This window comes from Moschus berezovskii, chromosome 15 (assembly GCF_049115385.1).
Source record: "Moschus berezovskii isolate FMDL1 chromosome 15, NW_MosBer_1.0, whole genome shotgun sequence".
In the NCBI taxonomy this organism is placed as follows: Eukaryota; Metazoa; Chordata; class Mammalia; order Artiodactyla; family Moschidae; genus Moschus; species Moschus berezovskii.
The window spans coordinates 37157463-37170506 of NC_142474.1; the positions used below are offsets into that span (position 1 = coordinate 37157463).

General features: G+C 41.4%; 1 protein-coding gene across 2 annotated transcripts in view; it reads left to right on the forward strand.

Moving 5' to 3' along the window:
• The window catches only part of SLC23A2 (solute carrier family 23 member 2), a 144784-nt gene that overhangs the window by 116584 nt on the left and 15156 nt on the right, over positions 1 to 13044 (forward strand). For both annotated transcript variants that reach the window (XM_055431922.2, XM_055431912.2), the window contains exons 9-12: positions 5895 to 6015; positions 6678 to 6834; positions 10175 to 10322; positions 11603 to 11708. In XM_055431922.2, coding sequence (XP_055287897.1) covers positions 5895 to 6015; positions 6678 to 6834; positions 10175 to 10322; positions 11603 to 11708 — 532 coding nt within the window. The remainder of the gene's footprint in view (positions 1 to 5894; positions 6016 to 6677; positions 6835 to 10174; positions 10323 to 11602; positions 11709 to 13044) is intronic.

The following is a 13044-nucleotide window of genomic DNA, read 5'->3' on the forward strand; positions in this document are numbered from 1 at the left end:
AGTCAGTGTGGTAAACCACTACCTGCCATTTCTAACACCATACATAAATTCTGAGTGGGAACTGTGTTTTTCCTGAAAATATTTTTCCGTTTACTTTTCTTATAGATAACTTAAAACCTATTCAAAAGTAGAATAGTTTAATAAATTGCCGTGTACCATCACCAAACATTCCAGAAAAGTCTCATTTTACCTATATCCCCAAATTCGTTGAGATTCTTGGCATTTGGAGTTTAATAATAATTAAACAGAGAAATCTAAAGTAAAATAATAGTCCCTCCCACACACCCCATCCCTCAAAAAAATCTTTTCTTGAATAACTAACAATAATGTAGTGTTTATCCTTCCATATTTTGCATTATTGCTGTAGAAATACAAACGTACACATTCACAGCTTTATCGTTATTTTATAATTTTTCACCTCAATAATTTGTTGGGGTCACCTTCCCAAGACAATCTGTTTAGATCTATTTCATTCTTTGTACAACTGCACAATGGTAAGTAGTATCAAATAGTCTATATTAAACTACTCCCAGGTGATGCAACAGTAAAGAATCCACCTGCCAATGTAGGAGATGCAGGTTTGATCCCTGGGTCAGGAAAATCCCCTGGAGGAAGAAATGGCAACCTGCTTCAGTATTCCGAATCCTGGGAAATCCCATGGACAGAGGAACCTAACGGGCTATAGTCCGTGGGGTCACAAAGAGTCAGACATGACTGAGCACGCACACGCACACAAACCATTTCCCAGTTGATACACAAGCATGTTATTTAAAATATTTTCTGTTGCAAACAATGCTGAAATACCTATTTTCATGTTAAAGAATGAATATTAAAATAAATGATGATAGTGTTTTTAAATTGATTAAATTGGTAGGGATTTAAAAGTATAAAGGGCTTCCCTGATAGCTCAGTTGGTAAAGAATCCACCTGCAATGCAGGAGATGCCAGTCCTGGGTTGGGAAGATCTCCTGGAGAAGGGATAGGCTACCCACTCCAGTATTCTTGGGCTTCCCCTGTGGCTCAGGTGGTAAAGAATCTGCCTGCAATGCAGGAGACCTGTGTTTGATCCCCGGGTTGGGAAGACCCCCTGAAGAAGGGAATGGCTACCACTCTAATATTCTGACCTGGAGAATTCCATGGACTGTATAATCCATGGGGTCGCAAAGAGTCGGACATGACTGAGCAGTTTTCACTTTCAGTTAAAAGTATAAAACCCCCTGCTACAGTGAGTAGCAAATGGACATTTTTAAAAATATATTTCACAGATACGTAGTTTATTTACAGTTTTGGTTTATTTCTAATGTATAGCAGTGATTCAGTTATATATATATGTGTGTGTATATATATATATATACACAAACACATTCTTTTTCATTATGGTTTATTACAGGGTATTGAATATAGTTTCCTGTGCTATACAGTAGGACCTTGTTTTTTTGTTTGGTTTTGTTTTTTTCTGGCCAGTCCACGCAGCATATGGTATCTTAGTTCCCCAGCCAGGGATTGAACACATGTCCCCTGCAATAGAAGGATGGAGTCTTAACCATTAGACTGCTAAGGAAGTCCCAGGACCTTGTTGTTTATCCATTCTATATATAATATTTTGCATCTGCTAATCCCCGAATCCTAATCCATCCCTCCCTTACACCACTTTGACAACTACAAATCTATTCTGTATATCTGTGAAGCTGTTTTATAGATAAGTTCATTTGTCTCATATTTGAGATTCCAGATATAAGTGATAATGGTATTTGTCTTTCTCCTGACTTATTTTACTTAGTATGATAATCTCTAGATCCATCCACGTTGCTGTGAATGGCATCATTTCATTCTTTTTTATGGTTGAGTAGTATTCCATTGTATATGTATGTATCATATCACTTTTTTTTTAGTATGGGTTATTTTAATTTTGGGCTTCCCTTGTAGCTTACTTGGTAAAGAGTCTGCCTGCAATGCAGGAGACTTGGGTTCGATCCCTGGGTCAGGAATATCCTCTGGAGAAGGAAATGGCAAACCACTCCAGTATTATTGCCTGGAGAATCCCATGGATAGAGGAGCCTGACAGGCTACAACAGTCCATAGGGTCACAAAGAGTCGGACATGACTGAGCTACTTTCACTCAATTTTAATTTTAATTGAAGTCTAATTGATTAATTTCTGTACCACATCTTCTTTGTCCATTCACCTGTTAATGGACATTTAAGAGGTTTCCATTTCCTGTCTATTGTAAATAGTGCTGCAGTGAACATTGGGGTGCACGTATCTTTTTAAATTTCTCCAGATAGATGCTCATGAGTGGGATTGCTGGATCATGTAGCAACACTATTTTTAGGTTTTTGGGGAACCTCTATACTGTTTTCCGTAGTGACTGTGCTAATTTACATTCTCACCAAAGTGTGGAGGGCTCTCCACACCCTCTCCAGCATTTGTAGACCTTTTTTGGTCTGATCTTCATATATATTATTTGTGGACTTCTTGATGATGACCATTCTGACCAGTGTGAGGTAATACCTCATTGTTGTTTTGATTTGCAATGCTCTAATAAATAGTGATGTTGAGTATCTTTTCATGTGCCTGTTGGTCATCTGTATATATTCTTTGGAGAAATGTCTATTTAGGCCTTCTGCCCATTTTTCAATTGGGTTGTTTTTTTGTTGAGATATATGAGCTGTTTGTTTATTTTGGGAATTAAGCTTTTGTTGGTCACATTAGCAAATGGACATTCTTGGTCTCTGGATGTGATTGTGAATTCACCCAACCTTTCTGTATGTATTTAATACTTAGCAGTTTGTATCAAAACACTTTTCAGTAAGGTATTCACTGTTCGACAGGTCTGTTCTAGTCCTGAGAACTTGTCATAAGCAGATATTCACACTGGTGCCAGGGAAAGATGATCCATTGCAGTTGTTTATGTTGCTCCCAATGTCATACTTTAGGGGACATGTTGAAGTAAGATGTGGTATGGTACAGCCACTAGATGGAATGCTAAGCAACCACTAAGGTTCTGATGGAGGTTGCCATCTCTCGAGGTCAGGCTGTTAGCTGGGACTGCAGGCTAGTTGGGAAGCAGCATGTAAAACATGATTGATTCCTCTTTGGGCCAGTTGATGACCTGTTTGTGCTCCAAGGTCAAGGATGACATCAGATAGTCCTGTCTCCCTTTCTAATCCTAGTGCCTGGGACCCAATAACATGCTCTAAAAACCCTGGGATTCAGTAGACCAGAGTGCTGCATGCTTGTCATCCAATGTGAGATGATGAGCAGTCTTCAAGATTTTGTGTCTTTCTTTTCGCTTATCTGCCTTTTATAGTTTTTCTACATTTTAGTAGTATTGCTTGCATAATATAGGTAAAGTTAAAACAAAGGTAGACAGATAAGCAAAATGTCCCATAAGATGGAAATCCTGGATGGTGGACAGAACTGTGACCTGAGCATCAAGGCTCAGATCCTGTCTCTTCTATGCTGGGCCAAGTCTTGTGAACTCTGACACGGCATCCAGTGCCGAGCCTGTGCTCTTGCCTCTCTTCAGTGGGGCTGCCTGCCCTACCTGTCCCACAGGTGTGTTTGAAGATTAAAATTAAAACAGAAGAATAGTGTTCATCTGCCCAGTTCACTTACTCAATTTCAGTTGCCAGATTTGAACCTGAAATCTGGGTGTCCTTCCTTGGACTCTGTTATGTGTCACCTTTCCCTTTTTAAACGTGCTTTGAAATGTGAACGCATAACTGTCAGATGTAACTGTCAGGTGAGATGTCACCTGACATCAGTAATGATAACAGTAATAACAGATACCAGGCTTTTTGGATCTTAGTATATAATTGGAAGTAAATCAGTAACATTTTTTAAGACGTGAAAATTTATGTTGATCTAAGTTTAAAATACACCTCTTTTAGTATCCATCATTGTCATACTGGTTTTGTTAAACATCACCATTCATGGGGGAGTTGGAATACCTTGGGCACCATGTATGTTTTCTTCCTTGAACTGGTACTGATCTGATGACTTTGTGGTGGCACCAGGTCAGTGAGGTGCCTGCATAGGTGAGGAAATGGTAGAGTGGCAGCTAGCTGCAATCCACACCTCATTTGGAGTGTGACTGTGAAGCGACACTTGACTGGCTGTCAATGGAACTGATAATTCCATTTCAGCAATTAGAACTGTTCCCAGGAACAGTTAAGCTTAACTTTGAGAATCCTCTCTTCCTGTCAACTCCACCTTAGGGTATAAGAGAAAGAAAGAGTCCCTACAGATGATGATGAGACATATAATGGTATACCTTCATTGTTTCAATATGGGAAGCTATCCTACACCTGCCACACATGGGGCACCAGACACATGAGGATGTGTTGGGTTGTGCTCCAGGGGGTCACCGGACCACCTGCTTCCTGCAGCATTCAGCATAGCTGGATCAAGAGTGTAGGACTTGTTACAGAGAAACTTTTGAGTCAGCCCAGACATCCCTGCCCTCACAATGTGGCAGCGTAGTTCGGAGCCCAGGCTGTAGAGCTAGACCCCTGGCCAACATAGCTGCATGATCTTGGACTGCTGGCTTTGTCTGTCTGTAAAGTGAATGATTATAGAAGCTACTGTGGAAGGGTAGGCTAATAGGCAGGAAGACCAGTGCATAATGTCTTGAGATAGAAATCTCTCAGGAATATTATTTATATCTGAATATATTGTATGAGCTTCCCGGGTAGCTCAGCTGGTAAAGAATCCACCTGCAATGCAGGAGACCCCAGTTCAATTCCTGGGTTGGGAGGTTCCCCTGGAGAAGGGATAGCTAGCTACCCACTCCAGTCTTGGGCTTCCCTGGTGGCTCAGATGGTAAAGAATCCACCTGCATTGCAGGAGACCTGGGTTCGATCCCTGGGTTGGAAAGATCCCCTGGAGGAGGGCATGGCAACCCACTCCAGTATTTGTGCCTGGAGAATCCTTGTGGAGGGAGGAACAAGAACATGGCAGGCTATAGTCCATGGGGTCATAAAGAGTCAGACCCAACTGGGCAACTAAGCACACATGCACATATACATGTATATGTATATAATTTTTACAAACTTATTTTTGGCTGTGCTAGGTCTTTGTTACTGCTTGGGCTTTTCTCTAAAGCAAGGGCTGCTCTAGTTGCAATGTATGGGCTTCTTATTGAGGTGGTTTCTCTTGTTGCAGAGCATAGGCTTCAGTAGTTGAGGCTCCTGAGCTCTAGATCACAGGCTCAATAATTGTGGCACATGGATTTACTTGCTTTGTTGCATGTGGGATCTTTCTGGATCAGGGATCGAACCCATATCTCCTGCATTGGCAGGCAGAGTCTTTATCACTGAGCCAAGCTAGGAAAGCCCAGGAATATTAATATTGAATGCTATTGTATATATATTGTATATAGCTTTCTTAAATATTTGAATTTAGTTTTTGCTTTTTAAAAGTAATTTATGTTCCTTCCAAGTAAATCAGAACATATAGAAAAATGGGGAATAAACCAATCATTGTGAGCATTTGGATCATGTCCGTCTTAACTGTTCGCATTCATGCATATGTGTACACATGCACTCTTGTGTGGTAATTGCTTGTTTTTTAGTTAATTTGTAGTTGTAATTTTACTATGCAGTATGTTATATCTGGCATCTTGTCTTTTTCTTCACATAGCGTGAACTTTTCCTATCAGTATGTACATTCTTTGGTTTTTCTTGATCTATTAAGGAATATTTAGCTGAAGCCTTTACATGACAATCTCATTTCCATATCTAGAAATGTTAAGTTCTAAAAATGGCATTTCCAAAAGACATTTCCCAAATAATAGAGGAATAGCAGCTTTCTAGAGAAATGAATTGAACACATGAGGTCAGTTTTGTAGATGTAACAGCCTTTAACCTAGTTCATTTTCTTTCTCTCCTCAGGACTATTTTCCTAGTATTACTATTTTCTCAATATGCCAGAAATGTTAAATTTCCTCTCCCAATTTACAAATCCAAGAAAGGATGGACTGCATATAAGTTACAGCTTTTCAAAATGTTCCCTGTGAGTAATTACCTTTTTTTTTTTTTTGAGACAGTATTGCATTTGGTTCATATGTAAAATGTTTATAATGAGAAGAGGGGGTTAAGCAGATTGTCCTGAGGGACCATGTCTGTGTGATGATATCAGAGCACTAATGACCACCCAAATCATCATGGACCTAAATTTTAGAAGTAGTAGAAGTGTCCAGTCCTGGAGTCCTTTTCAGTTCAGTCGCTCAGTTATGTCTGACTCTTTGCAACCCCATGGACTACAGCACACCAGGCTTCCCTGTCCATCACCAGCTCTCAGCTTGTGCAGACTCATGTCCGTCAAGTTGGTGATGCCATCCAAGAGTCCATGGAGTCTTTTTAACAGTATGTAAGAGGACATTGATTCTCCTTGAAACTGAGGGAGGTCAGACTCCATGTGGCCTTCTTAGGCCCATTGTCCGTTATTCTTATTTTACTAGCTAGTTTCAAACTAAATAACTTTACTGTATGAGATTACTCTCTCTAAATGTGATTCCATTCAAGGAATAGGTTTTAGGCAGATCCTTTATGTGTTTTTTTCTGCAAAGTACTGATGGGCTCTGAGATATAATAATCCCACTGCAGGAAGGCGTATTTTGCTAGCAACCACCACTTCTGTTGGCCTGACAGAGCTTTTTCCTTTGACCACTTCAGATCATCCTGGCCATCCTTGTGTCCTGGCTACTCTGCTTCATCTTCACAGTGACAGATGTCTTCCCTCCAGACAGTACGAAGTATGGCTTCTATGCTCGAACTGATGCCAGGCAGGGTGTGCTTCTGGTAGCCCCGTGGTTTAAGGTCCCATACCCATGTAAGTATTCTGGTGGCCAGGAGTGGTCAGGAGCCCACAAGGGTGCAACCTAGAGGAGTTGGGAGTTGGCAGGAAGCTCTGTAACACCAAAGGCCTTCTTTGTTGCAGAGCATACCCTGAAAGTTGTACCATTCTAGCCTTCAGAGGATTAAATAGCAGAGAAGGGAGGCAGGAGGCTCTGTTTCCAGAGGACTGTAGAGACTAACCAGCTCTCTTCTCAGTTGTACCAGTTGATTCTTTTGGTTCCATTAGGACAAAATCCCAAGCTCAAGGAGCCTCTTGCCAGATTTGAGCTCTAATGGTCAGGATTTGAGGTCAGCTGCTTAGAAAGGCAAGTATAGAGCTGCACAGTACCCAAACCACTGAAATGAACAACCTGAAGATTAGTAGACTGCTCAAGCCTGGTAGAATTTGTATAATCTTTCAATAGGTAGCCATAATCATTTTTTTTTAATTTGGTCACACCTGTCAGGTAAACTAATATTCACAAACATACAATGGATTTTAATTTATAATTTCATTGTTGGGTAACTCTTGGCCAAGAGGTGGTAGGGGTGTATGATCCCCAGCTGTGAGGTATCACTTGGATTCATGTGTAGCATTTTCTGGACCCCAGCCCCAGAAGTGTTTTGTGTTAACCCAGTGATTATTACATGCTTGTTGTAATGTGAAGACTCTGTTCCCAGCATTTAAGGTTTTTATTAGAATAAAGCCTAAGCTTAGTCAGATTGTGCCAGTTAACACCCCTGTCCAGTTGTCATATTTTCATATTTTCTGACAATGAGGGAAAGCCAAAAACATTAAGATTGGGTCAAAGATAAATGTTCTAAGCATGTTAAATGATAGTGATTCTGGCAGTTGTTCCTCCTGGTCTTAACACATTTACAAAAACTGTAAAAAGTTTAGTCTTTCTGAAGCATTCCGAAGCTCATCAGATAATATGGTATAAGCATGTATTTATGTATGCCTGTCCCCTCCATACAAGGTTCATAAACATACATGTAATCTGAGATAAAATGAGATTAAAAGTCAGTTGATGAGGGAGTCAGGAGAAGGCATGGGAGGGCAGGTAGGAGGAAGCCCCCACAGCACATATGGGTGGTCCTCTCTGCCTGTACATGTGGTTACCAAGATGAGCACAAGTATTAATAGAAACACAGAGCGGGCTGTCCCGGAGAAGCAGCTGTGCATGTGTTGAGAGATGAGACTTTGCTCAGGGACCATGGGGCCTCTGCACAGGGAGGCATAACTAAGTGGACAGGTCCTTAACATTATGATTGCAGAGGGCGCTCTCTGGTTTCTTTTCACAGCGGCCCTTGAGTGCCACGAGTTCCTCTGTTGCCAGAGCTTCCCTAGATAAAGAGCTACTCCCTGAGCCAGAAGGGTGTAGTCTTACGTACTTTCTAATCCAGAGACAAGTTTTCATGTATCTTAATCCAGAGACAAGTTTTTATATATCTAGACCAGTGGTTCTTAGTCTTTAGTATGCTAGGAATTACTTGGACTGGTTGTTAAAATACAGATTTCTTGTCCAAAATGTAAAAAGTACCAGGCTGAGAAACCCTGCTATCAAGTAACAAACTAAAAATTCTAGATAAAAAGAAAGATGAAATAACAGGCTTAAATAGAAGGCTGGAAGCCAACAGGTTTAAATTTTAAATAAATAATCTGAAGGAAAAGGGGTCCACAATTAAGATTATAAATTTTAAATGTTGAAGTAAATGGGATAAAGATTTTAAAAATCTTGCTGAGGATTTCAGGCAAAGTGTAGGGGATAAGAAAGCAATTAAAGTAAGAAGTCTGAGAAAATAAAAGGCAATTTCTGATAAATAATAAATGGCAAAATACAATAAGACTCCCACCCCAAAATCTAGACGCATAAATGAAACCATATCGCTGCCTTAGTAAAAATAACTGTATCAAAGGTTATTTAGAAAACACAAAATGTTGCTTGATAAAGAAATCATCTGCATGAGAAGAATCCATTCCAAACCAATCCAGGGACGAGATGTTGACCAAACCAGTTGCTGGTGGGTCTGTACCTTGAACCCCTGAATACAGACTGCCTCAACATCCCCTGGTCAGCTACCATGGGGTAAAGTGAGCTCCAGGAAGGAAAAGTTCTGTCCATACACACACCCAAGGGATATTCTGTCCATCTTATTTTATGTGTTATCTTTCTCCTCCCAAACTTGGGGTTATTCCCACATCCCAGTAGACAGAGCCCAAGCCCCTCCAGGGGGTTGGTCAAGGCCTTCCAAACCTACCTGCCCCAGGCCTCCTCTGGTGAGAAGTAGCCTATTTCTCCCTGGCTCTGTCCATCCACTGATTGCCCATCCAGAACGCCTTCTCCACTCTGTCTCCTGCTTTCCAGAGGAGTTGAAGAGTCCCTTCTTCAACAGGGGCTTTGGTACTTCCTGACTTCCTAACTGGTACTGATTGCGACCTGGTTTGGGTCACCTTCACTTGACATCCAACCACTGTACTGTTCAAAATCTTTTAGTGTCCTGATCCCTCAGTATATTGTTGGCCCCTGCACAAGACACTTGATACATTCCTCTTCATGTACTTTCTACTTAGTAGCTCTGTAATAACTAATGGTTCAGGGAAAGAAAGTCTAGGTACTTTACAAAGAAGTCTGTTCATTTTAACAGTCAAGGTTCCTCCTGCTGTTTTTATTAAATAAGATCAGTGGTTTTCAGTGTCCAAATAGATATACTTTTAAATCCAGATACTCAAAATGAATCTACCTGGGGTCTTTGCTTTGCTTTCTTAAAGGAAACTCTTCAATTTTCTGTAACATGGTGTACTTAAAAAAAAAAAGCGCTGGTATTTTACTAGAAAAGGGATGTCTACACTTTGTGCCATGCTCTACTGTTGGAAATTAAATTTACGTGATGACTTTTCACTGCTTTTTCATTTGATGTCTCCCTCTGGACAGGAGCACTATTGTGTACCATGCTTTGCACAGCAGGGCTAGACATTCTCTGCATATAAATGCCCATCCCAACATAGCAGGCTGTGTTAAATTCTAGTTTAGCAGACAGTGAGTGTGGCTTTGAAGCAAGAAAGAGGAGCACCCACCTCTTCCAGTCAGACAATTTCTTCTTTTAAATAAAGCAGACCAACCCTGATTATGATTGTTTTCATTCAACTCGGGAAATATTCCCAGGCATTTTGCACCGATGACGTATGTGTAAAAATAGTTACCATGAGCTTTAAAAACCTGAGTGGTTCTTGTAGAGTCCTCTGACATACTGAATGACTCAATATCCTGATAACTTTTGCCTACCCCTCTAAGAAAGTTTATGAGGCTTTTATGCTTATTTTTCTTCCTTAGTTCAGTGGGGACTGCCCACCGTCTCTGCAGCTGGTGTCATCGGCATGCTCAGTGCGGTTGTTGCCAGTATTATCGAGTCTATCGGGGACTACTATGCCTGTGCAAGGTTGTCCTGTGCCCCATCACCTCCCATCCATGCAATAAACAGGTGGGTTCCTGAGAAAATGAACTCTTCACTGGGCCCAGTGCCTCATACTTTGCTCTTTGGTTAGGACAGTCAGGAGTTTCAACATGAAGTAGCCAAGCATCTGGGCTCTTTATTCGCTGTTTATTTCAAATAAGTAACTGCCCCTATTTTGCTCTCATTTTCCATATCCAAATAATATAGAGCAGAATTCCCACCCTTCTTTCTCATGGTGACAATCATATAAGACATTCTCTGTGAGATCTCTCCAGACCTTAAACTCACCAAAACAAGTGCCAGACACTGCCAGTGTTCTTTGCTTGGTTTGGGGTCATGGATGTATTGTCCCCTTTGATTTCTTGTTTTCCCTACTGTTCATTTCACAGTTACAATTCATATAGAAAGAGACAAGAGCAGGAATAAGTGAAGTCTGTAAAATCTAGAGGTTTATGAGCTGTGACGTTTATATTCTCAGTAGATATAGTCTTCAGTTTCTCGATGCTGGGGTTAAATTGGGCCCTACAGAAACTGTAAAGAAAATAAAGTAGCCCAGATCATCTCACCTTTCCCAGCCATCTGCCACCCTTCCAGAAGGAATTGTGTGTGATGAGAACAAAAGGGCTGATATCTCTGCATCTTTTGCATTGCTTCTGTTGGTATTTAGAGCCCTAGTTTTTCCATTTTTCTCTAATGGAGCTACTGCATATGAGTAAATTATTTATATATTGGTTCTTTTGAAAGTTCCAACATTTATAAAATTACAAAGCATTTTCTTTCTGATAAAACTTTAATAGGAAAGGAATCAAATCTAATGATGACCTATGTTGTCTTCAGTTCAGTTCAGTTCAGTCGCTCAGTCGTGTCCGACTCTTTGTGACCCCATGAATCACAGCACACCAGGCCTCCCTGTCCATCACCAACTCCCGGAGTTCACTCAAACTCATGTCCATCGAGTCGGTGATGCCATCCAGCCATCTCATTCTCTGTCGTCCCCATCTCCTTTACCACAAATGATTATTTTCTGGCAAAAATATTTTAATTTGGAATAATTTTTAAACCCTTGTGTCTAATGTGTGATTCAGAGATGTGCTTCTGAAAGTTGAATGAGCATGGAGAATCCTGTTAAAATGCACGTCTTCAGATCTGGGGTGTGGCCTGAGATTCTGCATTGCTAACCCCTCCTGGGGAGAGTAGAGGCTACAGGTCTGTGGACCCTGTCTTTGGGTCATAACCATTTAGACTATTTCAGAGTATTTCTCCCATTGAATTAATGTTTTTCTTTACTCCATTCCTTTACATTTTAGGGGGATTTTCGTGGAGGGTCTCTCCTGTGTTCTCGATGGCATTTTTGGTACTGGGAATGGCTCTACTTCATCCAGTCCCAACATTGGAGTTTTGGGAATTACTAAGGTACAGATATTTTTATAATTAAATGGTTGGGCCTCTAAATGTTGATCCATTGGCCACTGTCAGTTCCAAAAGGATGGCCTCCAATTCTGAGATTGTCTTCCTCCCCATCTCTTTTTGATTCATTGATGAGTTTTTTGAATGCTGATAGAGGTCTCTTTCCCCTTGACTGGCCTGGGTAGGCAGGCATTCAGGTGCTATTCCTTCATGCATTCTACAGATTTTTATTAAGCACTGACCCTTTGCCAGGCCACTATTCTAGGTACTTGGGATACATCAGTGAATGAAAAAGAAAAATACTTCCATTGTTTATGGAGTTTACATTCTATCAGAGGAAGACAAGCAATAAATAGTAAACATAATAAGTATGACAGAAATATGGGGCAAAATGGGCAGATCAGGGGGATAAGTTAGGGTGGTCAGGCTAAGCCTCATTGAGAAGGTGACCTTGAGCAAAGACCTGACAGAGCTGAGGGAGGGAACCATACAGGTACCCAGGGAAGGGGCATTCAGGCAGGGGGCACTGCCGTGCAGAGCACTATCACAGAACCACCCTGGCATGCTGCAGATCAGGAAGGAGACGAGTGGGACAGGAGCAGAGATGGGAGTTGGGGTCGTTGACTAAGAGCAAATGAGGTTCTTGAGGTAACTGAGGACCAGGTCATGCAGGCCTTAAAGGCTGCCAAAGGCTAAGTGGAAGTGGTCAGGGGCAGGGTCCCGCAGGGTGTGAGTCCATCTGGTTTTGTTTTTGTTTTTTTTCTAAGAATTACTGTGGCTGCTCTGATGAAAGTAGACAACTGGGGTCTGGGAAGAGGGTGGAAACAGGAGACCAGTTAGGAGATGGCACTAATTCTAGATTAGAAATTGCATTCTGTCTGTGTCCTTAGTTGCTCAGTCATGTCTGACTCTTTGCGACCCCTTAGACTGCAGCCCGCCAGTCTCCTCTGTCCATGGGAATACTCCAGGCAAAAATACTGGAGTGGGTTGCCATGCCTTCCTCAAGGGGATATTCCGAACCTAGGGATTGAACCCAGGCAGATTGCAGGCAGATTCTTTCCTGTCTGAGCCACCAGGGAAGCCCAAGAATACTGAAGTGGGTAGCCTATCCCTTCTCCAGGGGAACTTCCCGACCCAGGAATCAAAGCAGGGTCTCCTGCTTTGCAGGCAGATTCTTTACCAGCTGAGCTACCAGGGAAGCCCCAGAAATTACTTTACTCATTACAAATAAATCAGTCTTACAGTAAAGAATTAATGCAGTTTTCAGACTGTAGCAGCATCATTCTTCTCTTTCAGATGAAATCTGTTGTGGAGTTAGTGAACAAAACAAGCCATAGCAAGT